The 27,257-nt window shown below is 39.3% G+C and overlaps 2 protein-coding genes across 5 annotated transcripts in view; one reads left to right on the top strand and one right to left on the bottom strand.

The window, feature by feature from the left end:
• Positions 1-6,679, top strand: part of rap1gds1 (RAP1, GTP-GDP dissociation stimulator 1) — a 36,720-nt gene extending 30,041 nt beyond the window's left edge. For both annotated transcript variants that reach the window (XM_041779394.1, XM_041779393.1), the window contains 5 exons: positions 343-468; positions 872-1,011; positions 1,156-1,282; positions 1,740-1,868; positions 2,834-6,679. In XM_041779394.1, coding sequence (XP_041635328.1) covers positions 343-468; positions 872-1,011; positions 1,156-1,282; positions 1,740-1,868; positions 2,834-2,961 — 650 coding nt within the window. In that variant the 3' untranslated portion in view covers positions 2,962-6,679. The remainder of the gene's footprint in view (positions 1-342; positions 469-871; positions 1,012-1,155; positions 1,283-1,739; positions 1,869-2,833) is intronic.
• Positions 6,680-8,785: 2,106 nt separating this feature from the next.
• On the bottom strand, positions 8,786-26,243 carry tspan5a (tetraspanin 5a). 3 transcript variants are annotated; one of them, XM_041779516.1, is made up of 11 exons: positions 25,885-26,243; positions 22,668-22,718; positions 20,820-20,966; positions 20,536-20,706; positions 19,970-20,095; positions 18,709-18,756; positions 17,770-17,886; positions 17,607-17,668; positions 16,931-17,044; positions 12,949-12,989; positions 8,786-12,840 (listed from the first exon to the last, which is right to left on the bottom strand). In XM_041779516.1, exons 1-9 carry the CDS (start codon positions 25,963-25,965, stop codon positions 16,972-16,974), a joined length of 876 nt encoding a protein of 291 aa, XP_041635450.1. In that variant the 5' UTR covers positions 25,966-26,243; the 3' UTR covers positions 8,786-12,840; positions 12,949-12,989; positions 16,931-16,971. The 3 variants fall into 3 exon arrangements, with proteins under 3 accessions (XP_041635450.1, XP_041635452.1, XP_041635451.1); XM_041779518.1 differs by lacking the exon at positions 16,931-17,044; XM_041779517.1 differs by lacking the exons at positions 12,949-12,989; positions 16,931-17,044.
• Between the last annotated feature and the right edge of the window lie 1,014 nt (positions 26,244-27,257).

Raw genomic sequence — 27,257 nt, 5'->3', positions numbered from 1 at the left:
CCCTCCAAAACTTAGACTAAATAAATTCTCAATATATCATTGCCAAAAATCGACATCCATTGAAGTGTTTCACTTATAAACAGCGAGAAAATGACTCTACACATGTTTTTCTTCCTAAAAGACCATTGTATAAACTGTTCATTAAGTGTTTTATTTTCATTTTTATTTATCTATTTATTTTTACTTAATATATGCAAATCTAATTATGACAACCTCAGAGCAGAGCAAGCCTTGCGCCCCCCCCAAGGGGGTCCTGGCCCCCAGGCTGGGAACCACTGCTGTAGATGATACCACAAAGGTGTGAATATATTGGTATTAAACGGTAACATTTTCTCCCTACAGTGGTGAATAAATCAAAGATGCTCTCAGCCGGAGTAGCAGACGTGGTGTTGAAGTTTCTACAGTCTGAGATGCCTCCAGTCCAGTTCAAACTGCTCGGGACGTTACGGATGCTCATCGATACACAAGGTAAACCCTTCATCAGTCTTTCCTTCTTTAGAACAATCAAACCGAAACGAATAAGTTAAAAACTCCATCAGAGCCCGGGGAGCAGCTGGCAGTAATCTCACTCTTCCATCAACTCTGCTGAAGTTTTGGTTTCATAAAGAAGAAATTCTTCTGAGTCATAGAAACAAACAAACATGGTTCCTGCTGCTCCAGCCTGACTCTGAACAGATGGTTTCATCCACCAAACGTCACTCACAATCAGACGAATCAAACCTCAATCTGCAGAGGAATCTGTGCTTATTTCCAATCTGCAGCCCAGACGTACCTACCCTCTGAGCTTCCTACATAAACGTAACAAACCAAATCCAACGTGGTTTTAGTTGAAACGTATAAATGAAAGGTAATGTTCTGTTTTTGTGTTCAGCTGAAGCAGCAGACCAGCTGGGGACCAATGGGAAGCTGGTGGAGCGGTTAGTGGAGTGGTGCGAAGCCAAAGATCACGCCGGGGTGATGGGAGAGTCCAACAGACTTCTGTCTGCTCTCATCCGACACAGCAAGTCCAAGGTCAGCCGCCATGATTCGTTAGTTAACTCTTCATCTACTGTTGTTTATTCCTCTTCTGTTTGTTGGTGATGCTCAGCAGATTTAAACCATAATTGTGTGAGAAGTCCTTCATTATATTTACATAAATATACGTGTTTTTTTTAGGAAGTTGTTAGAACGGTCATCCAGGGAGGAGGCGTCAAACACTTAGTCACTATGGCGACCAGCGAGCATATGATCATGCAGAATGAAGCTCTGGTGGCTCTGGGGCTCATAGCAGCTCTTGATCTAGGTAAGAACAAAAACTGATCAGTATTATCTTGAATTTTCTTCAGAGTTCATAAAGCATCTGTCTATTATTTAGTTCCTGTTAAGTAAAAGAAGAAATTAGTCCTGAAATCACCGGATACATTGGGTTAAACATGTGACTGCATTTTGGATCAACACAGAAAGTCTGTCACCACTTTAAGGACTGGGGTTTTTCAGGGCCAGGCTAAATTAGGGGCTCAGTGATGCACAAGAGCCCCAAATAAATCACAACACCCCCTTAAAGTAGGACGATATAAAAGATAGGACAGTTATGGTGAACCAAATGTCGTGTTTTTGTCCATTGTTGGTTGAATTTGCCCATTCTTCCTGGCAGTGGCTGACAGTATTATTGGGTAAATGTAATCCCAGATACCTTCCTCTCCCGCTTTGACACAGAGACAACCATATTTTATGTTAAAACCTTGGTTCTTTTGTCTCAGTTGCAGCAGAGAAGGACTTTGTCGGAGCCAGTCTGGTGTCGGTTCTTCACAAACTGCTGTCAGACGAGAGGAGCGCTCCAGAGATCAAATATAACTCCATGATCCTCATCTGTGCTGTCATGGGCTCAGGTCAGACTTCTTTATACTTACAGAAGCTTTAACAGATCTTCTACTCAGTTTGAAGGGCATATTTGTGGTTTAGAGATCACAGTTATCAATTGCTATTATTGATTTGTGTGAACTTTTTTTTTGTTTTAGGTTTATTTTAAAAACATTTAAATTCTTCTGCTTACAGGTCATTCAGCAAATAATCAGACCCTCGTCACTTTGCCAATTTTGTTATGGTACAGCCAGATGCTACAGTAGTTTAAATTCATTTTTATTCTCATTCATCTACACTGAGTACCCCATCATGACAACAAATTTTAGGAATTTTCAAATTGATTTAACAGAAAAAGAAACTGATGCAACAAGTTTTGCACAACTGGATTGGGAGATTATCACGTCTCTCCAGAGATGTTGGATAAGGCTCAAGTCAGGTTCACTGTGTTGTCTTGATGTGGTCTTAAGGTCATTGTCATGTTGGAGGGTGAACCTTCAGCCCAGTCTGAGGTCCTGAAAAAGGTTTTCATTGAGGAAACCTCTGCACTTTGTTCCATTTGGCTTTCCTTCAACCCTGATTAGTCTCCTAGTCCGTCATGCTATAAAGCACACCCACAGCATGATGCTGCCCCCACCATGCTTCACTGCTGGGATGGTACTGGGCAGGTGAATAGCGATGCCTGGTTTCCTACATACATAATGTTTAGAATTGAGGCCAAACAGTTCAATTTTGGTTTCATCAGTCCAGAGAATCATGTTTGTCACAGTCTGAGAGTCCTTCAGGTGCTTTTTGCAAACTCCGTATAGAGAGGTGTGAGCCTCCAAATCCTGTCCAATCAGTTTAATTTGGCACAAGTGGACTCCAGTCAAGGTGTAGAAGCATCTTAGATAAGATCAAGCAAAATGGGAGGAACCTGAGCTAAATTCACAGTGTTATAAAGGGTCTGAACCTTACAAATGAACGCCCCTTCTCCTGCTTTTCTCCCTTTCAGAGCCTCTTCACAAAGAAGTCCAGAGCCTGGCATTCATCGACGTGGTATCGAAGCTTCGAGCTCATGAAAACAAAACGGTATCACACCAGGCGTCGCTGACAGAGCAGCGGTTAACGGCCCAGAGCTAAATGACTGTGTCAAACCCATCCATCCACCAGACACGCCCATCCACCCAAATGCCTGCCTGACCACCTAAAGATCACCTCATGACCGCTCCCCCCTCCCCCGCCCCATCGTCATGTGCCAAGGTACCATGTCGCGTTAACTGCCAGCCAGACATACGGTCATGTCTCCGCCCCCAAAAACCTCCACCCTGCCCACATCCACTGGGGTCAGACTGATCCAGTCGGGTTTTTTGTTACTTGAGTTTTATTTTCTTTTTTAGGATTACCCAGACTTTCTGTGCTTGTTGGAGTGGACGAGCCTTCGTGACTGTTTTAGACTTAACTCCTCTGAAAGCCATAAAAAAAAAAAATATTACCATGGGTTTGATCCACAAAGCAGAGCGAGGCAGGTTTGACTTTTTACCGTGTAGACCCGAGGAGATTTTTAGAAGGGACTGTTGATTTAAAAATGCAAATTTAAATGAGGGATCTCAGTTTAATGCAGCAAGAAGCAACACTGGCTTCTTCTTTTAAAATAACCTCGTCCATCAGTCTGGCCCCAGTGCCCTCCTCTACTTGTGCATGCATCTCTCTGCTACAAGTAGCTCCACGGGAGCTGAGGCGCCATAAACAGCCGAACGCAATAGATAAGAGACGACACTCTTTGACGACCATAGCTGTGATGCCATCCGCCTGTTAAAGACGACACCCACCAGTGTAAAAACGTGCACAAAAGAACAAAAAAAAAAGACTCTTCCTGTTGTGATTTTTCTTTAATTTTTAAGAAAAGCAGCCATCATGATGTGCCCAGTCGTGTCCCATGTAGCTCGAGTGTAAATTGACTAGAAACTGTGCATGTTTTAGTCCTGTTGAAGGTGTGACCGTGCTCATTCCACCTCTCTGCCGCTCGCATTTTCCACGATGCAAACCGAACTCCATACACTCCTCTGGTCAATTACACTCCTTTGAGTTTTAGCACTTTTTCCTAAAATCTCAAGCTGAAAGCAGACTTTTAAAATCCACAGATTCAAACAGTTTCCCATCGTTCAAACAGCTGTACAGTGAAAATAAAGGCTGCACAAGCAAACATCACAAAGAAAGAGTCCTATAGCCTCGTTTCCACCAAGTGGTCTGGTTCGGTTCGGTGCTGAAATATCTGATTTCCGCTGTCAGAAGTTGGAAAAGTACCAAAATAACTGATCAGTCTTATCCAGCATTTTTGGCATCCTTCTGTTGGGTTACCAGGCATGACTATCTGATCCAAAAGGATGGAGCGAGACTCACTGCAGTCTGCTGACTGGCCGAAAGAAGAGTCACTTGCTTTATGACAGCAGTAGTAGTGGAGAAACACATAACATGCTGTTTTTTTTATAGCTGAACAGCTTCTCTCCCTTGCTTTAAAAAGAAACCTTGGCCAAGAACAAGAAGAAGAGAGGGTTCTTTATTCATATGAAGCAGACCTTTCACAGGTTTTATATTTTCTCTGAGTTTCAAATGCCTTGCAGCTGTGCTCTACATTGTATCACACATACAGGTTAAGAACTTATCTACATTAATATGTAGATATGCAGGCTGCACAGTGGTGCAGGGGTTAGAGCTGTCGCCTCGGGTTCCGGGTTCACTTCCCGGTCAGGGCCTTTCTGTGCACACTTTGCATGTTCTTCCCATAAAAATTGAGGAAAAATGGAGGATGATCTGCAGTTATGCAATCCTGCATCAAACTCCCACAAAATTAGAGCGGAGACATTAAAATCAGGTAGTGTTGGCAATACATTCATTACTGAAACCTAATAACTGATTGCCTGGGAAAAACACATGCAGACCAAAATATTACAATAATAAAAATTTTAAAGTAAAAATGATTAAAGATAAGACATACATTTTTGAAAATATAGATAATAAAATCATATTTTTTAGCGGGATGGGGGTCCACAGAATAGATTATTTAATTTCCACACTTTGGAAACCCCTGCTCTAGTATTTATCTGTGAAAGCTGATCAATTTGTCTAGCAGGTCTCATCTTCTGACCAATAATAATGCTCTGAATCAGGTTTAGGAGTGCTAAATGCCAGCATGAAATTCTGAGGACACAGGATGGTTGCCAAGGAGGTTGATATCTGAAAATTTTCATGTTGAACAGATGCATCAGTGCATCCCTATAATTCTTACTAGAAGGGGAATCATGAAAGTGTTGCTTTAAAGAACTTTACAGCTTCTGTTTAGTGTAGGCTGGCCACTCACTAGACAACTTCAAGTCTGACTTTCAGCCACATATACCACTACCCAACAGCTGTGGTGGCACCTGTCCTGATTTGAAGCTTGTCTCGAATGATTATTTGAACAAACGATCCTCATGCATGTTGCCAATGGGATTATTTTTCTGCTCCCAATCGAGTCAGAGCCCCAAATTAAAAAGTACCTAACATTTGATGTTTATGATTCCAGGTTGTCTGCCTCCATTGGTTTACGAACAACAACCAATAAGAGTGAGCAGACTGGGTAGCCTCACCAACCAGATGTAGAATAAACACAACTGTAGCTTCATCTCGGCCAGGATTTTCACCTCAGTCTTTCCTTGATTTTTGTTGTCATCTAAACTTAAATGCACACTAGGACAACCAGCTAAGGAGTTCCTTTGTCCTCCATGTTTGTTTTTCTTCTGAAGTCGCCACATACTTGTGTATTATTTGAATACTCGGTCCAAAGTCGGTCTAAAAATCATTTAGTATGTCCTCAGCCTAAGATTTAAAAATCATTTCATTCTGTGTCAGCCTTAGCTGTTTAATTTTGTTAAATTATTTGGAAACCGATGGCTGTTGTTGTCTAAAAGGGGGACATTCATAGAAACAAATACTGGAATTCTGGACCTTTAGCCATAAAGGTTCTGTTAACCCTCCAAACCCCCGTAATATGGGCTTGTATACTATTTAGGAAATAACCCTTGTGATGCTGGTTTAATTTAAGTGACAGCTTAATTCAAGATGAAAAAGTTCCTGAAGGAGCTGCTTCTAAGAGACAGCTCTTTTGTGTGAATGACAGGAGCTGGCTCTCATTTACGAGCCAGTGTCCTTTTTCCACTGTTTGATAAAGCCAAAATGGTACTCACTAAGAAGAGATATTAGGGAGCCAAAACCAGCTCATAGTTCTGAGCTGAGCCCAAGGACCCAGATCTCTAAAAGAGCTGAAATTCACTCCATGCAAAGCTGGACAGACACCAGCTGTGGAAAAGCAAGCATGCTCAGGATTTATTGCACCAAACTAAACCGTTCTGAACCAAACCCGCTTGGCGAAACGTACCACTTGCATGTTACAAGTGTTGAACATTTGGGAGGAAGTGCGTTAAAGGTCTGGGTTGTTGTGCGAAAAGTTAACTGAATGCAGACACACTTAAGTTCACTTTATCCACCAACACAGCACCACAGCGCCCCCCCCCCCCCCCCCAGAGGAGGGGCTACGGGGGTCAGTTGTTCAAAGGGAAACATGCTGACATGCATCGACACTGTACGACACACTGATAACACTCACAAACACTCTGTGTCTGTGCTCTGGGCCCACGCTTTGTTTTTTAACGGTATGAATGGTTATTTATCTGATCTGTGCTCTTTAAAGACACATGCCAGTGGACATGTATCCATAGTAACTGCGTAAATTACAAATATAAACTTAAATGTTTGTTGTAAATGTCATGACTTGTACATTTGGAGGATTGTAACTCAGCAGAATATTAAAAGATGATAGCTGGTCACGACTGATGTCTTTATTTCTTAATGGAAAACAATCCAGCTTTCACTTTGACAGTAGGATCTTTGGGAAGCCCTGCCCATGTCTCTTTTCAAACCAAAGTCAGCAAAGGTCAGATTATCTAAGGTTTTAAAGATTATCTTGATCTCTGCTCTGCTCAGACGACTATCAGAGCCACTCCTATAAAAACTGTTCATGTTCAGTATTACCGATAAGAAGTCCTGTTGTATAGGGGGAAACACCAGGACAGCTGAGCAGGTGCAAGCAGGACTGTACTGAATAGCCAATCAGGAACCAAGCTTACTGAAGGAGGAAGCACAACAAACAGCCATGGCAATGAGAGTGAAGATGACGCATAAAGTTAGATGGATGTCAAAAATAGAACAGAATATAGGGCAGACATCAGCTGGTTGAGCCAACCTGGGATCCCATGGAGCTCCAGAATCCTCCAATGAGAACTAAAGTTGGCAATGGTGGCACTGGGATACAATCAACCCATAAAAATGCTCAGTTAGCACCCAAAGTGGCAGAAAGTGTACCGTAGACCTCCTGGTCTGGTGTGATCGAGAGTCAAAATTAATGGACTCATTATTTTTTAATTGCGATTAATTTCGTGCTTTAGTTTCCCTGATAACCTTTGGTTAAAGCATGGTAAATAAGGCCACCACTGCTCTTTAATGTCCAAAAAACAGACAGCTCAGTAGATAACCATCTTCTGGCCCTTTTTTAAATGTTGTCTTATTTCATTTTCAATCCAGAACTAATTCCTTTTCCTGGGTTAAGTTCATATTAACCCTTTAAAGCCTGAATACACAAATTATCGCCAGAAAATTCTCACTTTTTTTGGAACTGAAATGTTTATTTCACTTCCTACTGAAATCCAAAAAATCCAAATTTCCATAAAATTTAACATGTATATTTTTTGTATCTCATTTGATACATTAGGTGTTTTTGGTAACTGATAATCCACTTGAGGGCTGTTTTTTTTTTTTTTACCATTTATTAGATTGTATTCAGAATTCTTTTTAGTAATTTATTGATCATATTGATCAGATAAAGGTCTCATAAAAGTATGTATCAAATATGATACAAAAGGCTTTAAGGGTTTAAAATCTTAGATCTACCAATACAAGTCAGTCTGTTTCTAAATAGGAAGTCAATTTCATCTAGTTTAAGATAGAAAATTTAAAAATGACAAAACAATTTAAGATGTGAAACAGTAGGATTTTAAAATTGATACAAAAGATGTGATTAATTATGGTTAACTACAGAAATTCTGAGATTTATTGCAATCAAAATATGGCATGTTTTGACAGCCCCGATTCAAAAGTTTTTAAAAACGTTTGATGGTTTAAATTGTCTAGTGTTGCTTTACATGCTTCACACATAAAGTTATTAACAGTAAATTTCAATTATTTCCCATCACTGTTTCAGCCCCAGAAAGAGGAATTAACTTGCTTTTAAACTTACATTGCCATTGATCACATCACAACCAGCAGTGCATGTTGAACAGTTTGGCTGTAGTGAAGACCAGAGCACTGTGCCTTAAGGTACAAGACCTTTTCAAATCTGGACCCTTGTTTGACGAAAACAAAGTAGAAGTTCTGGCATCACTTTTATTGCATTATCATACAGAGGGACTGCTGCATCTAACAGACAGGGACACACATTCAAATGGCGTTTATTTTTTATTTTTTTGACCATTAAATTGCACCGTCTTCATGACGGGAATTAAAGCAATACTATGGCTATTTTTCCACAGTATAGCCTGTAGTATGGTATTATCATATTACCAATCATTCCTATTCATATGACGAACTGTACCACATTTAAATTGTAGTATTTAAAAAGAAAGAAAAATGACACCTGTACTTAAAAATGCTCACAAGTACATTTATAACAGTGTTTACTTAATAAAAATGTCCTTAAGTACTCTGTTTTTTCTTGACCATTTATCTCCACTAAACAGGATTTAAATCAGTTTTTCTCCACAGCGACAGACATTAAAGAAACATCGACAGACGATGTGTGGGAAGCTGCGATGCATAAACAAACCAGTGAGATTTCACTCTGCCAAGAAAAAGAGGACCAAACGGGGCTAGAATCCACGTTTTTATTCACCTTTATTAATTAATTTGACTATATTAAAAGCAGTCAATTTCAGCAGGATGAGACAAGGAGATGAGAGGAGGTAGTTACAGATTACAATGTTTGTGGGAGAGTCAGTGATCGTCGAAACATGAAGTGATGAGTGAGAGGTCTACACAATAACAACAGCCTCCTACACAATCAGCAGTGATTTATCTGTCTCAGGCCTTTTAAATATTCAGTTGAAGTTATAAAACCAAATTAAACAATAAATAATTAGTATAAAAACAGCGTTGATCCCTTTTTCAGTAGCTTAAACTCCAACAATACCCATCTTTTACAAAGCTTACCATAAAAATACTGTCAGTACTTTCTACAAACAAAACAAGTGCATGCTTTCAGCAAAAACCATCAAAATAACACAGATAAAAATCAACATCTCAACATTTTCTGTTTAAAAATCCACATTAGTAGTTTTAGGCTGGATTCATCCTGATCTGCATTAAAAAGTGAAAAACAATCATGTGAGACTTTTTTCATTCAAAGGGCAGAGAAAATGCTCAAACGTGCTCTCACAACATGTCAAGGTGTCTGAAAAACACACAGAACACTTCAGCGTCTCCATGGCTCGCCTTCTTGCTGGTAACTCTTAAATCCACATTTTTAAAAGCAACTTCTTTATGATTAAATATGACATGAAATAACACCATGGCCACAGCTGCAAACATGTAGTCATCTTACAAGAACCAGGACTTAAACAAGTGCTTTCTTCATTCAAAATCAGCTTTAACATGTTGAAAAATGTGTCTACAAAAGGGTTATCTTCTCAAAAGTGACTCTTACTTAGTGTTTTATTCAAAGGATGTAGTCTTTTCACTATTGTCTGTTAGAGCTGGTCTTAGAGTGCATGCACACTAGGAAATCCAGACTGTGCTCAAGTATGTTTGACCCCTGTAGTCCAGTTTTAGAACTCCGTACCACACTCAGTGGCTGGTAATAAATTTGGGTAGATGGTACTATTCAGAGTCAGCCTGTACGTGCAAAAGGTCATCAGGCTCAGACCTAACTGTGATGTGGGTGCAGCACAGTGGGGGACTGGGAGTGGGGGCAATCATGCTTCAGCACAGTGTGCAGTGGTTCTCAACTGGTCTAGAGTCAGGACCCACCAGTGCCTCATAATCAACTAATCTTGACCCAAATTTCTATGATGAAAAATGAAGCAGCTTTGACTTCAGATAGAACAAACCAAGAACCAAACGTCCTTCAAAATAAAAGCACACCATAGACTTTTTACCAACTTAATTTATTATTATTATTATTTTTTTAACCAAGCATCCATGGCCCTCTGAAAAGGGCCTTTTGAGTGGGTCCTTTCCCACCAGTTGAGAACCAAAGTCCTAGATTGAGTGTGCCCATATGAAAAATCCAAATCAACTATTTGACTTTCTGACTTGTAAATAAAAATGGGTTTCCCTTTTAACAATGTCTTAAAGGATTTGGCTCAGTTTCAAATTAGCATGCCTTTAAATCATCAAAAGTGTAAATGCTTGCTGTGATCATTCCTTCTGTTCAAGCTGGTTAAAAACAAAAAAGGAAGCAAGAATTTGGGGCCTGCTTCTGTATGAAAATACATTTGAAAAAGCTGTGAGATAGGGTGTATATGAAACACAAACCATACCTCATGTTTTTATCTTTAAAGGTGGCTACATCCCTTACTGACAGATATACCTGAATGAAATGTGGAGAAATGCACCTTTATGATAAAGACTGAAGCTAACATCATCACACAATGAATCTAATGTAAGTCATTGAGGGACACCACTTTTAACCATCTTTCCCTCCCATTTGGTCATAATCCTGCATTTAATTTGGATGGTTTCTCTGTTGGATTGGGTAATAAGGCTGCATTTGGAAAAACCTTCATAATAAGACAGACTTTGTTGTTTGGCTGTCGCATTATCGGCCAGAAAATTCTCCCCCATCAGCCTCCCTAATAGCACACATCCGTATTCCAGATTTCATGGTGCAGTCATTTGGTGAGTTGTTGAAAGCAAATCTCAACAGCAGCATTACTGCTGATGTTATAGCAGTAATCTAAAGAATCTTTGTATTTCCCTAAGGGAAAAGGATTACAAAGTGTTTAATAAAATTGAATAAACAATCTGCTTACAGGAAAAAATCTAACAAAGCCAACGCACTGCCAGACTTTGATCATGATTAAAGCTAAAAAATCTTAAAAGTTATACCAGAAAATTACGTCCCTTCTGCTCTGACAGAGGGTTGCCTCTCATGTTGGTGTCTGCAAGAGGGGCAGTCTGAGATCTGCGGTCTGCAGCCAGAACTCTCTCCTAGGATGGACAACTGTAGAAGACCACTTTACCCCACAGTCAGTATGTTTACATGAAGACAAGAATGTGAACTTACTGTGTCAGTCTGACTAAAACTGGACTTAAAAAACACCTGTTAACATGACAGTCCAACTAAATCATACTCTTTGAAATCTAAATAACACTGTTTGGGGTTGATTTAATCTAACGTGGGGATTTATAGCGATAATACAGGCCCCAGGCTGATTAAGAGAACCAATCAGAGAAGGAATAATCACAGCAACCATGTTTGGGCATGCAGCCATAATAAATGTATGAACTAACCATATTTTATTGAAAAAAAGTTTATAAAAAGTAAAACCTGCAAAGAAGACATGTTAAAGCTTCTCTAAATTCAAGCTGCCATATGAAAACAGAAAGAACACAAAATAAAAATAGGGATTTTAAAACATGGGCTTTTTCTTTACATATTTTAGGATATAAATGACAAAGATGGTAAAAAAAATTGTCATCATTTCACGAGACTCCTTTGCAAAACAGGCTCTGTAATGCACTTTTTATTGCCAGAGTGCTGTATCAGTCAAGCTGCCATTATGATGTTTAAAAATATCTGAATACTGCTTGAAAAGCCATTCTTTAATCCATTTATTTTTAAATAAATTCATCATGGTTAAAAGTATTTTTAGTCATTTCCCCTGCAATCATATAGATGCTAGTTTTGGGCTTCTGACGTGTCTTCATAGGCGCCATATTGGAGAGGTGTAGACACAGCTCAAAATAAATGGAAGTCTATGACAGTGAGAAGTCTCTCCTTTGTTAAATGTTCATATGTTGCTGAAATGTGAATGTATTTTCGTGTTTTTGTTTTGTCAAATATGTCTTGTATCTGTTTATGATCCAGGATGCTTGATTATTAAAAATGCAGGAAAATTGATTCATATTTCAGCAATTTGTATGCAAAATGTTGAAAGAGTTTCATCAGAGGAGACTTCGAGAGGCAAAGGGGCATCCAGAAATAAGGGTTAGTGGTTAAGGTTGGAAATGAGACTGCGCTGTGGCTATACCCCCCCATAAAAGCGGCATCAATGTGTATTTATCTATGCTCTTTTGTGCTGCTTCTCAGGAGGAAATGAGTTCATTTCTGTAGCTCAGTAGTACACATGAATATAAAAAACGCTCTTTAAAAACTGATTATAAATGAAATAAATGTTAACATTTTTATTTTGGAGATAAATCCAATATTTGTAAAGGAAAGCGTATTATTCTTAACGTTTTAACATTAAATATGTGGCTGTCAGTAAAAAACAGAAAATCCAGCGCCAATATCATAACTTTTTAAAACTTTTGTTTCTCGTCCTCTTCAGTCCTGGCCGGGTGGTGTAAAAGCACACGAACAAACAGATGTGATCCTCCTCAGTGTAATGGACACGGTTAATTCAACAGTCCTACATGATGAGTGAACGAACAAAGTGTCTGATCCACAGTGAAAAATACCGATCTAATATCAAAAAGATGTATAAAACTCCTACTCTATCAAAACGCCGTGACCCTCTGCATGTTTAACCATCTTCATCCAACAGTGAATTTTTTACAGTACTCACACCGTGATTTTATTTACAGCGTTTCAGCGTTAGTGCCTCAGAGAGAAAAGGTGCTGGTTCAGTGAGCCAAGTGGTTCAGGTGGTTGTGGATTCCTCAAACGCACCATGGTGATGTGTTCAAGGAGGCGCATTCAAAGACACAAAGCTGTAAAACAAAAAGAAACAAAAACAAGGTAAACTTTGATAAAACTGAAAGTTTTAATCTGACTTTATTTATCAGGGAATTTCATCTACCTATTTCAGAAAACTCTACCTGTTAGTGTTGAAACGCAGCTTCATTGTTAGGTGAAGAAACTGGAAAAGAGAAAAACAACAAAGACTTATTAAATGAACTGAGAGAAGCTTGCACAGTTCCTGTTTGGTTCACAAATTTAAAAAACAAAGTTCAGGACAGACAGAACAGAAGAGACGATTTAAAGGTCAAGAAGGAGAGAGATCTGTGCAGAGGATGATGGTCTAAACTAACGGCGGCAGAGACCAAAGGTTAGAAAAGAGGAGGATGAAAAATGTGTTGAGTGGAAGAAACAAGAGAAGGATTGTTGTCTAATTCACATGACTCCACAGCAGATTAATGCAGAAACACTCACTAGGATCAGTATGGACATGGAGGACCATCAGCAACATGCAGACACACGAAAAGTCTTCTAATACCACAAATACAGTCTAGATTTAGCCCAATAAATGGTACAAATACCACTAAATTCAACACATAAGTCAAAGTTGCAAACTTTCTCGAAGCGCAGTTGTGACCAAAGATTTGTGACCAACAAGACCATTTTAGATCGACGTAGGGGGCAGTTGCAGCTCAAATCAGGTCGGCATGTTTCTTGTTATCATCACTATAGCATGGCAGCGAATTTTCACAGGACATATAAACTCAGAAATGTTTTGCAAGTTGAGTGTTGTCCTAACTAAGACATCTTCGAACTATTTCTTTGACATGGATGAATCTAGCTGCTACAGCTTTAAGTTTCTGGTGTTCACAAAACAGCACCATGTATCCTGCTAATGTGCACAGCTGATGGAGGAGACAGGAGGCTGAAGTGAAAACTTCATTTAAAAAAAGATGGATTAATCACCTCGACAATTAACAACAAGATTTTATCTAATATAACAATAAGAACTGATGCCAAAACTGATGTTCAAAATAATTTAGTCGATGACTCATACCTCTGAGTTTTTTCCCATCTCTTCTGTTGGTGTAACTCTCCACTATGCCATCATTTTCTCTTGTTTGACCACAATAACAGATCAGAGTTTGTCCTAAAGGTCACATCTTCTGCCCATTAATAAATCTATTCTCTTATTCAAATTGCCAAAATACCCACAGAAGTAGCATTAAATTGATAAGACACAGCAGATAAACATCTGCTACTGACATCTTTTCATGCCCACATTATTTGCCCATGGCTGATGTTTCTCCAAAGGGCTGATACTAATATGTAAAATTCCACCACCAGGGGGCTCTCGACCAAAACAATGACAAAATATGAGGTGAACAGAGCAGCGCTGCCTTTCTCCACTTTTTACTTGTTCTGAATTCAGGACTCTATTCAGTAAAAATGTCACTTCATAAGGTGAATTTACTAAACAGAAGAAGTGTAATTCCACGTTCACGCTGGAAGCGGTCCCAGAATGCACTGTGCTCTTTTGTCACTTCCAGCAGCTATGCATAAGGGCACTTTTAAGTGCATTTCTTTCTCAATATGAGAAATTTATAAGACAGCCTGGCTGCAGATGGTGGATCTCAGACTTCCCCTCTTGTAGACCGTTGAAGTGAGACTGCGTCTCTGTCAGAACAGATGTGGCGCAATGTGACACTTCCAACGTTCCAACCTCTGCCAAGGAGGTTATGTGATCGGCAGGGTTTGTTAGTTAATGTTTTTAGTTTGTTTGTTTGTTAGCAACATAACTCAAAAAGTTGTGGATAGATTTTGTTGAAATTTTCAGGAAATGGCAGAAATGGCATAAGGAAGAACCGAGTAGATTTTGGGAGTGATCCAGATCACCGTCTGGATCCAGGAACTTTTTAAAGGATTCTTTACTATTGGGAGATAGGGCTAATGGCGGAGGTCTGTGCTGTTACCACTTTACACCAGGAGATGGCAGACATGAGTAACTTAAATCCCAGCAACATTTGTGGGTGTGTTTCTATTCAAAGTTTTGGAGTTTATAGAGTTTGAAAGATGCACGCCGAGTTGAGGAGACAAGTCGGAGCGTGACAGAGAGAAAGACAGCGAACTGTTGTGAGAATACTCACAATGCTGGGAGGAATAGAGGAATATTCACCCTCTGCCATGGCTTCCAGTCACCCAGTGAGACCATGGGTGAGACTGTCAGTGCATCTGTTGGCACCGGCAGGCAATGCTTCTGCCATGACAGTCCACCCGTAGCAAAGCCAATGCTTTGCCTCACCATGTTTCCACCCCACCGGGGGAGGGAGTAGTTGGCAAATGCTGTGGTGGGGGGCACATGGGGACGGATCCAGGCATTTTTCTAAAGGATTCTTCACCATTGGGAGATAGGGTTAATGGCGGAGGTCTGCAATCTCCGAGTGCTTTTCTAGTTTGTTTTAGATTTTTTTCTTTTTTGTTTAAAAATTTGACTTCATTCATAAACAAAGTCTGGCAGTTACATTCATGAAATAACCACATTACAGACTAAGAAAGATTTTATAAATAAAACAGAGAAAAGGTCAGATGTCAAACCCGGGGTAAATTAGGTATAGACCTGTTTTAGAAGTAGATATGTTAACGATGGCTTGCTTTAGCTTTGTTAGTTTTAGCTAAAGCTAAACCTACTGTTGGCTAACGTTGGCTTCGTGGCTTTGTTAGTAAAGATATCCATGAGCTTCAAGTGCTTTAGCTGCTTTAGCTACATAGATGATTATCTACATTGCTTACTTTGCTAATGGAGCTACATAAGTAACATTTGCTATGTTGGAGTGTTGGAGTGAGGACAGACTTTCTTCCTGTAAGCAGACTGTTTACTTTATCAAATGTTTTGTAATCTGGTTTTGCAGGTCAGGTTTTTAACTTTTGGTATCCTAAAAATTAACTTAACCCTACTTTTATTTTGAAAGTGTTAGTGTGTATTTCTGTTCTGACAGATACAGCACTTTACAGTAACGGCCTGCAAGAGGGCGCATCTGAGAGCTAAGTTCTGCAGCCATACTCCCCTAAAATGTATGGATGAATGAAAACAGAATGTGGGTTATCTGTAAGTACATCTTTTGAGGTGCCATTTTTACTGAACAGAGTCCTCAATCCAAAAGAAGTAGGAGGAGGCCACGGTGTGCTGAGCAGTGCTGTTTTAACTCACTGGAAATGTTGTGTCTGGGAGGTTTCCATGTTACAGAGGTCAGGTTGAGTGATTAAACTTGCAACCTATGGCAGCCCCATGACAAGACACTTCCCATTGCAATTACAGAAATAAAGAATATCTCCATCTTTGCAACTTTAGTAAGTATTTGAGAAAATAGTGAAAATTATATAACAAAGGAATGGTCAATTTAGATTAGATCGAAATAGATATTTCAGAGCAAAATTCTACACACTGTTTCTTTAAATTAATGCATCACAGCAAACAAATATTATACCTTGAACATTTATTTGTTGGTATTCAGCCTATCAAAATAAGATTTCCATATCATATTTATTTACTTATAATGCCTTAAAATTAGCCAACAGTGACTTGGAACACTGAATCACTGTCAGCAAACCTGTTTTGAGCTGCAACTGCTCTGTTCATACAGCTGCAATTGTCCCTTGTCACAAATCTTTGGACTGAATTGGGTTATTGAAGGAAAAATCAGTATTTGTATTCTGGATTCCATTCTCAAAATGTTTAATTTTCAGGCATCCAAAACTCTTGTGTAAACAAACAACCAAAACAGCCTATGATTGTTGTGTAAATGTGGCCTTAAAGAGTAAAACTTTGTCTCAAACACTAACTAGAGCATCATGAAGTTATGAAACATTTTATCAAAGAGAGTGGGAATTCAAGCATTGACTTCTCTTGGATCTGAAACTACATCAGTGAGTTAATTGATGTGTTTTAATGTTAACAATCTACCCCTGCAGCACACTTTTGCTTCCGCAGATCACACTGAAAAAAAAAAGCTTCAAATTTAGAAATATGGACCTGAAATGAACCTGAAGACAACAGCAAACATCCAGCCAATCACAGCGACTCTACAAACAAAAACAAGGAGCACATGGATCCATCACACCCACCGGCTACAGACACACATACAGCGTGTATGTGTGAGTGAGTCTCATGTGTAGTAAGCCGAGGCTTTCTTGCTGGAGTGTGGAGGGAGTCGGCGCATGGACAGAGGGGGGGGCACCCTGACGAAGCATGGAGGAGGAAGAATGAGGTGTGAGGTGAGTTTATGCATCATGATGGTTCAGACAAGATCAGAAACCCTCTTCCCGTCTTTACTCCCCCTTGTCTCCCTCCCGGTGTGGTCAGAATGAAATCAAACATCTTAGTAATGAAGGGAAGATGTTTGAGGCAAAGATGATGGTTCTGATTCAGAACATATGTAGCATTTATTTTAATATAAAGACTTATAAAGGTTCTACATCAATATTTGACCAGCAGGGGGCAATCACTGTTTCTTTCTTATGTTAACATCCCCTTTGCATCTTTTGGGGTGAAAAGTCATCTAATTTAGTAAGAAAAGTAGCGCCTCAATAATCTCCATGCTTTGCTATAGTCCAAATGCATTTATTCTATATAAAAGAAGCGTGCCCTCCTGTACCCCTACGTTTAGACTTTAACAACGAGCCGACGTGTTTCATGCTGTGAGATGGAAACAGTTAAAGCAGATGGATCTTGTGCATCAAAGGGACAAACATAAAGCTGCCTGCATGAAGACACAAGAAAAATACCTAAATTAAAACTCACCAGCTCGCCTGCACGGCTTCGATGTCGCTCACCAAGTTCTGAGCCAAACAAATACCAAAAATCTGAGGAAATTAAAACAAGCATCACATATTTTCATCAGAGGATGATATAAAACAAGTCTTTACTCAAAAAACAGATGGTGAAGGTTGTAAAAGAGACCGACCTGCAGTAGAGCGACTCCAATGAAGATTCCGGCCACCAGCGTCAGGTTATCCTGCAGCCATTTCTCAAACTGTGGCACACAGCCTTTAACGTTGATATAGTCCTTCTGCTCTGAGTCCTGATAACAACACAATCAGAAATACTTAATCAATGCCTGGGAAAGACTTGGGCATCCCTAAACAGAAAATAAGCTTAAAGATTTTAGATATAAGCATGATAAAATAAATTGTATGAAAGTATATGACCCATAAAATGCAACACCATTCATAGAAATAAATAGGAATACAGTAAGGTGACATGGTTAGATTAAATCTTTAACACCCACTAAACAAAACTGGATCAAAGAGGGAAATCAGAGAGTTGAAAAAATTAAGAATAGCTTTCATTCAGGCAGGCCACAGAGTGCAGAGCGCTGATATATAATTAAGATCAGCTGATCTCAGGCAAGCCCTCATCAGCTGATGATTTGCTCTAAGCAAACTATAGTCTTATTTAAGCTGCTCTAGCCTGGCTTCTCTTTGCTGCTTCTTCTGCAAGCTGCTTTTTGCAACCATCCTCCACCCCAGCTACTCCTTTATTCTGCTTCTGACTTAATCAATGTCATTCTGTTCTCATTGATGCCTGCTCTGCCCTGGGTTTTTGCTTCTCTTCTCCCTGCCTCAAGCTTTCCTTATCATCATAGGAAAGGCAGGAACATGTGCTGTTCCTGCTTGATGCTTTCCATGTAGGCTAATGGAAGGGCAGGGGGATCCCGGAACAGCCACATCAGTAATATAAATAACATCAGTGAGTGCAAATTAATCACTGCTCAAAGGAAATAATTTATAACCACAAATCATGTGTGCTTCTTGACAAAGTGGTTCTCACTGAAACAGTCACAGAGGAAAACCAGAGAGGAGGTTTAAAGAGCAGAAAAACTGGATGTTACTGTGTTACTTACTGGTTTAGCTCGAATGTCGTATCCACACTGGGTGTTTATTACATCCTCCTAGCAACGAAAAGAACAAAGTTGAAACTATTGATAGAAATAGTGCAACATCACTTCCTGCTATCCAGAGTGATGACCCAAAGTGAAAACAAGCCCCATGTTTGAATGGTTGTAGATTAGGAAATGCTATTGCATTGTGCTTTGTGTCTTAAATAATTAAAAGGCCATAATTTACTAAATGTTTTCTTTATCCTTTATTGACCAAGAGGTGTAAAATAAATACTGTTAAATTCACCAGTTGTGGCAAAAATGAAAGTTTCTCAGATAAAGGCGGGATCAGCCAATCACAGACATTGCTGTGACTCTCAAACCTGACACACCAGATGGATTCGTTCATACATCCATCTGGTAAACCTTCCATGGACAGTGTTTGGGAAAGGGCAGAGCCTTTGAAAAAAAAAAACCTCAGAGGGTGACTGAATGAACGTTCTGTCACATCTTTACGGGCCAATCAGAGCAACAAAACACGTGACATCATAGGTGTGCGCCACTGCCGAGGAGTAAACTCTATGGAGAACTACATAACGTGAACCATGGCCACTGCAGACATGTCAATACATGATTTTTGTCGTTTTGAAAAGAAAAGAACTCAACGCTGTTCTTTCCTGTCACTTTCTTACAGGGCCCAGTCTCTTCAGATACAAGCTTTGCAAGATGGATTTGCCAGTGAGAAACACAGAAACGTGCAAATCCATCTGCTTTGCAAGGTTAGTAACTCTCTAGGATTATGGGTAATGTAGTGCTGTTGACCAATATCATAAAAAAACTATGTTTTTAATAAAAAGAGGTTGACAACATGCTATATTATGTATTCTCCATGCTAATTCACCCTGGTTTCTCCCTCAGGTAGCTCGTGGTAAGTCTACCTTGATAGGTTCTGACATTATGGCTGATAATTAAATAAATAAACAGCATAGACTGAAGAATGTTGAGGCTGATAAAAGACAATAGGAGGCTCCCTTCCAGCAAGTGGAATAAAAGGCTTGACAGTTAATCAAAGTTGAACTTAATTTATGCAATGTGTCTATTCAGTTAGAAGTTACAACTTGAAAAAAGACTAAAACATAAAAATCTAGAGTAAAATTTAGTTTTGCTGAGACGCTGACAGGATGACCAAACATTGGTGACAAAATAGCCCGTCCTTCTTGTTCCTGCTGGTGCTGCTTCACTTCTGCTTGTAAAAGTGTGAAAATACAGAGTGCGGGTCTCATACCGCTGGGTCTTTAGTGCAGCAGGAGAAGGGAACGCCACACTTCTCCCGGCTTGGATTCCCGTCGGTGCAGTTGAAATAGATGTTCAGGTTCCAGTCATCTGCTCCGAACGCTCCGCAACATTCCCACTGAGGAGAGGGGAAAACTGTTAGAGGCTGTTGTTGTTGTTAGAGGCTGTTCAGGTTCACACAATTAAACTACACCAGGAGTGAACTCGCCTGGCCTGCTGACCTGATTGGCTGCACTCAGTAAGAATGGCTTAAATCCACTCAGACCAGATTTTGGATTCAGAAGTGTAAAGCCTGATCAGAACAGGTTTAGAGCTGCTGCTGTTGGCCAACACCGCTGATCTCTGATCTCTGTCTGTCAGATGAAACACTACTTTACTCATCTACGCTACTACATATCCTACTCCAGTTATTCCTGGTGACTGCAAGTTTTAGCAATGTGACTATCAGCTGATATTGACCTTTACCGAGCTACCTAAGTTCAATGTGGACATTCATGGACATATTTTGTTTTCATCTCAGTATAATTTTCATACTCAGTGTCCCGATGGCTAACTCACATATTCCTGGGTGAAATCAATAAGGTTCTGCAGGTCGATGTCATCCCTGTACGCTCTGATGTTGTTGTTGATGAACAGGTTGAGCTGATCTTTGATCCAGTCCTTAAACACGAATGCCAGCACGCCTGTTGTCAGCTCCAAGAAAAAGATGATCCCCAGAAAGACAGAGAACTACAACATAAAAACAAAGAAGAAAACACATTTAGATACAAAGAAACGCTGAAAATTCTCCAATCTGTTTGATGTTTTTTAATTAAGACGGAAAATCTTTCTCCAAAACGTACAAACTTGAGTAGAAATGTATTTTCTCGCAGTGCTCCGATGCATCCTGCAAATCCAAGAATGAACATGACCCCCCCGACCACCATGAAGAGCCAGACGGGGTCCAGACCCCCAAGATCTGTGATGGATGAGATGTTGGACAGAACACCCTGCAGGAGAGAGAGAGAGAGAGAGAGATTGAACAAACACTTGGATTAAGTCAGCTGGATCTCTTTCAGGACACTGAGAGTTTGCCAAAAAGGACACAGAGACTGAAAACAACTTAAAACCTGAACAAACTCTGAGAGAATCTGGATGCTTCAGCCAACTAATGCAGCTCTTTGACTCAGTTCACTTTGGTTTATTACAAATTTTAGAGCTAGATGTATTCAAAAACCTTCACTTGGTTATAAAGACCAACCTCCTGTTTCACATTCATTACAGGCCAATCAGAGCAACAAATCATGTGATGTAGAAGACGCTGACCCCCCAGAAAACGTCTTTTCCACCAAGAAAAGCTTTCAGTGACATTCGTCACTCTTCTTTTAATAAATATCATCCAGTTCTGATCAAACTGCTGCTACACCTGCATCAAAAGCACTTTCTTCAGGGGTAATTGTTTACAGTCTCCTGTAGCTACAGCTTCTTTCTCCTGGCCTTCCAAAGCCAATACAATGGCTAGACTTCATGTCTGTCATCAGGAGGATAAGTCTTGCAAAGCTCTGATGTGAAATGTTTGTGCCCGGTCTGACAATTGTGGGACCACTCAGCATTATTTGAGGAGAAAAAGGCAGTTCTACAGTTTGGTTGAAGTGACTGCAAGCCTGTAAACAATGGTTGCTGGTGAAGAGACTAGCGTGGATGCAGCTATAAGACCAGTTTACCACAAATGGAAAATATTTATTAAAATAAGAGCAAAAAACAACACTGAAAGATTCTCTTAGTGGGAAAGATGTTTTGTCTCTTCTCTTGACTGGCTTCAGTTAGAGTTTAATTTACAACCTGGCTCCACTGATGGTGAAGATTTATGGATTGACTTACGTGGGATTGGGATTACTCGTAATCGGAAGAGCTATTTTTTTCACAAAACTAGTTTTACGAGTGCAAATATACAAATGGCCACATCATCTTTAAATATTTCTGATTTTCATGTGTTACACATCATTGGAAAGCTTAGAAACCACACTTTCATAATACATTAATAACACAAAAAGGCCCCTGAGGAGACTTGTTTGTGGTATTTCCATGGCTGGACACATACCTTTAAAAGAGCAACTAATTCAGTTGTTTCAGTGATAAAACTTAAAGTAAAGGCATGTCTTTATTTTTACCAAAATACCTTTAAATTGTCTATTAAATAAGTGTTTCATTTCAACTGTTGTTATTATATGCAAATCTAACTGATGCACCCTTAACGCAGGCAAAGCCTTGCATCCCCCCTAAGATATTTGGTGCCAATACCCCAAAGGGTCCTGGATGCACTACGTCACATGTCTTGTTGCTCTGATTGGTCTGTAATAAATGTGATCAACATAATGTTTGTCCAATCCCTGGTTCTGTCCTTCCCAACACAGACCAAAGGATGTTTTCCAGACCGATGTGAAATATATCCCATGTCACTGATATGTGAAACAGGCACCTTTTCATCTACATACAGCCATCTAGTCCATTGTTTTTACATGCACAGTTTTGATGATGTGTAACACAAAATAGCTTAAAAACAGGATATCATGTAAGCCTTTTATCAAAGATGTTTTTGTTATATGGTAATCAAAACAAAACGATGACCTTAAAAGAAATCAAGTCACTATATTTCCACTAAAGACTGTATTTCATGTTTTAATCATCAAAAAGCTCTTAGTTTCTTTTACCTTCTCACTCCAGGCCCACAGTCCGATTCCCACCAAGGCCATCCCCAGCAGCTGCATAAAAACACCATCATCACCATGTTAGCACACATAACAGGACAACAAATTAATTACACAAGCACAATTTTTGCACACATTTTTGAATGTAAACAAATACCAATCATCTGTTAAAGAACATAATTAGCTCTGCAGCTCTGCAATATAATTCTGCTTCTGTCTCACATTTTTCATTGTCAAAATACTGCAGCCTCTGCAACTCAGATTTTGTTATATGCAATTACTATCTGTCTCTCATTTATATTGAGTTGTAACCCCTCTATTGTGATACGTGTATAATTCCAGAATCCAGATTATTGCACAAAATGAAGTAGGGCTGGGAAATAGTTGCATTTTCAAGGTATACTGATATATTTTCAAATGTGCTATAGTATTGTATTAGGAGAAATTGTTACATTTATAAATCTAATGTTGCATGAAATATGTTTTACAGCCAGGGGTCTGTCAATAAAACACTGACATGATATGACAAGCAGAGACCAGTGCTGCTCAGCTTCACAACTCCACTACCACTTCTTGTTTAGAATTGAGGACTGATGATCTGTATGGTGCATCTGTTTTTTGGTTTCACAGATAAATTTCTCATAACAAAGGAGAAAATCTGTTAAAAGTGCCCTTGTGGGATTGCACTGCGAGCTCTCCAAAAGGACAGCATTCCTAAACATCAGTTCATCCCTTCACTCATTGAGTGCCATTGACGTATATATACGTATAGGGCTGGCACTCAATGAGTTAATAAAAAAATTAAAAAACACTTGACAGTTAGCTGTTTTTGATAAACCACAAAGGTGTGAGGAAAGTGAGCAGCGGGCCTGAGATGCCCAGTGGGGCATGTAAGGGGCAGGAGAAAGGGGCTCAGCAGAGAATAATCGCAGTCTGTCATGTGTAAACAGCACAAAACATGATTGAGATACAGCAACAGAACAGCAGTCTCCAATACAGTTAAATCTATCTGGTTTTGTTGGATATAATTCTGATTTAATTCAAGTTATAATTTTGTTTAGCTGACTTGTCTAAAGTCAAGTAAAAATATTCTGCCACATTAACACCGTGGCGGTGCAAAGTTGGTTTATAGAATGTGGCTAACATTAGCAGTGCTAGCATCGCCAGCCTTTGATTCACTTTCCAGGTTCATGTCCACATTCAGGTCTTGAATATCATCACATAATGCTTCGGTTATATGTGATTGTCAGCTGACATAGCCTCTGGAGAACTTTGTTCTCATTCTATAGATCACAATAGAGCTAAACTATGCCGTAAATGTTGACACGGTGCAGCTAGCTGTTAATAAGAGTGCTTGTAAGTCAGCATGCATTTGTTCCATGTGGTTTTAATAACTTTCTCTTTTAGATATTTTTTCACAAAAGACAAAAAATATTGAGATACTTATTGTGTTTCACCATTTAGCCAAAAAAACACTATGGCTGCACAACTAATCTGGTTGCATCACAATGTCAGGCTGTGTAATCACATCACTGCATAAAAGGCTGCAATTATTTTTGTATTAAAGTGCATAAAAGGTTTACAAAAATGCCTGCAGAAAGGCCTTTAAGTTTACAAGTGTGCAACTAAAGACGTTTGTAGAAGTACCTCTATTTTTAGGGAAAATGTGAAGTTATTTTGAAAGCAGGACAGTAAAAAGTCGTTATGCAACTTAATGTTTGCATTTTCCTTGATAAATAAGTAAGTAGACTCATGCAGTGTTTCCCACACATTGACAATGCTTGGATGTTCCACCCTGGCATATTTTAAGACACCCAAGTATATTTGCCAGCATTTGAAAAAAAGCATATATAATGACCATGTAGAAGAGAGACATTCCCTTTTGCATCCCTTCAGCCAATGGACTCCACATTCACACGCTAACAGCAGATATGCTATGGAGAATCAGGCCATCATTATTTGCCAATCCCATTCCCATCCCATCCATACACCACCAAGAAAGCAGTGGGAGCAAATCTGGGTTGAGTGCCTTACCCAAGGGCACTTTGACATGAGACTGCAGTAGCTAGGGATCGAACCCACAGCCTTCGGATTGCGAGACAACCCACTGTACCTACTGAGACATAGTCACCCAGTAATCATTCTGATTGAGGCACAATTTGTAAAGCTAAAAACTGAATGTTATTTTCTGTTATTTCAACATTTTTCTGCAGCTTCTTGCAGCCAACATCATCCTGCACTTTAAGATTACTGTTGCAATACACTATATGGTAAATATTAAGCCTTCACTTATGCAGCTCATCTGCTATGAGTACAGACTACTGAAATGTAAGGGATGTTATTTGAGCATCTTTACACAACGTGCTGATGATAAATGGGGTCAAAAGAGCTGAAACAAAGACTCAAACATTTAGAAAGAGGTAGGGTGGATGGCTAGCTCTCTACCACAGTACAGCATCAGTCTGTGGTGTACAATGTCATTATACCATTTATGTATTATATCATAAGCGCACATCACAGTTGGTCCAGTATAAATGTGATTGCACATTATTACTAAATCTTGCAGCACTACAAGATACTGAAATATGATTTCTGGTCCACATTACCCAGCCCTATAAAAAAGACAGATCTTAAAGGCAGTCTGAGCTAAAAAGTGAAACAAACCAAAGAGAAAAAACATAAAATCAATACAATAATAAGAAAAGACTGTAGAAAGAAGACAGAACGTTAGAAAAGGTATGAAACATTATTAATGAAATATCAGTAAATGTGTAAGTTTTAAACCGTTTTAAACAGAGGCACAGACTAAAGATACTCGCTTTTGGTATAAATAATAATATATTTAAAGCCATATGACGTCATTCTAACCCCTAAAGTGCAGTGTTGGTAGAAATGTGTGCCGTCAGCTCTCAGTATGAATGATAATCTGCAGCCTGGAAGCTGCTCAGCTCCCACAGTTCACTTAAAAAAGCCGATTATCTCTGTGTGTGTGGTCAGCTGACCAGCAGCTGTTTCCTCCACACAATAAAACAAATAATTTGATAGAAATAATCCTACAGAAGACTGAGAGCGGAGATTTACTGGCGAATATGAAACTGAAAGTTAACGGTGCCGTTATAAAACGGTGACTGAGGCCTTCCCCCTCATTGGCTGGTTCACTGATAATGACCGTTATTCGCAGATGAGCACCGCAGAAAATAAAATAGAAAACAATTCTTACCCAGAACAAGATGTTGAATCCGAAAATAAAGTATTTGATGCAGCAGCTGACCTCCTGGCCTTTGAAATGATTCCCCGTCATGTTTGACCATCATCGGCGCGGAGGAGCAGAGAAACTCGGCCTGCTTCACAGGCTTTGTGTGCCGGACGGAGCAGGTTCAGCGCCCCGGGGAAGCATCTCACTGTGCCCGCTAAAGATGTTCCCAGCTCCGTTAAAGCTAGACCCTCTCCAGGAGCATTATTTAAGGGGTTAAATTATCCACGGACACACGAAGAGCTTAAAATACACACAGGAAATACCGAGGAAGAAACGCTGGATAAAATCATCCGCTGGTTCGGAGAGAATTTCGCCTACAGAGGGCGAGGACGCTGCTGAGGGAGACCATCTTTGATTGGCTGAGACATACATGAGTGACTGAGACAGCAGCCAATCATATTAGGGAAAAGATAAAGCACTTCCTGTGTTCTACATGATGCACAAACGATAACAGAGATGTTGTAACACACATCGTTTTATTTAAAAAAGGCCGATTAAACAGCGACAATTTTGAATACAATCGAATTTATTTAGATAAAAGCATGTATGAACGTGCTAATTTGCCCGATTAAACAATGTTGTAGACATTTAAATGTAGAGAAAATGGGTTATATTAAGTTTAAGCTACTTTCCCCACCTCCCTTTGAGATATGTTGCTCACTGCTTACAAACACGCTTTCCTCTGTTATTTATTTTAATTTTCTGTCCGTCTACTCAATTAATCAGTTCATTTTTTTCTAAAAGCAATATTTATCTTTACCTAAAACCATGTATAACACGGTTATATATCATCATTCCATTTAACTCATTGTAAAAACCCAAGCAGAAATATTAAAAACCTTAAGAAGCCCATTAGCGCCTATGTAATGAGATTCTGACCCTAAAAACTGTTTCACATCAGTTCACTGTATACTATTTTATTGATTATTATAGTAAATAACGCATTTAGAAAATACTGTTTACATAAAAGTCATTGCATGAAATGAACAAAACATTATTAGCCTGACAGTTATTAGAATAAGAAAATATTTTAAGTTATGTTATTGATTTTCTTCATCAAATTGCACAACCACTGTTCCAAAAAAAGTTGGGGTGATGGCAGCAACACATCTTAAAAGTAGGGATGGAGCAAATTTAGGCTTTAAAAGTATTAGTTCTCTGGGCTGGAGCTCATTGGAAAACTGTTCTGTGGTCAGATGAATCAAAATTTTGAAATTTGTTTTGGAAACCACAGTTTCTTGGTTTCAACATCTGATTTGTTGTTTATGTTCTACTGTGAATACAAATGGGTTTGTGAGATTTGACAATCATTGACTTTGGTTTTTATTTACATTTTA

This window comes from Cheilinus undulatus, linkage group 22, assembly GCF_018320785.1.
Source record: "Cheilinus undulatus linkage group 22, ASM1832078v1, whole genome shotgun sequence".
NCBI lineage: Eukaryota > Metazoa > Chordata > Actinopteri > Labriformes > Labridae > Cheilinus > Cheilinus undulatus.
The sequence above is the reverse complement of the archived record's forward strand: the minus strand, read 5'-3'. Positions and strand labels throughout refer to the sequence as shown.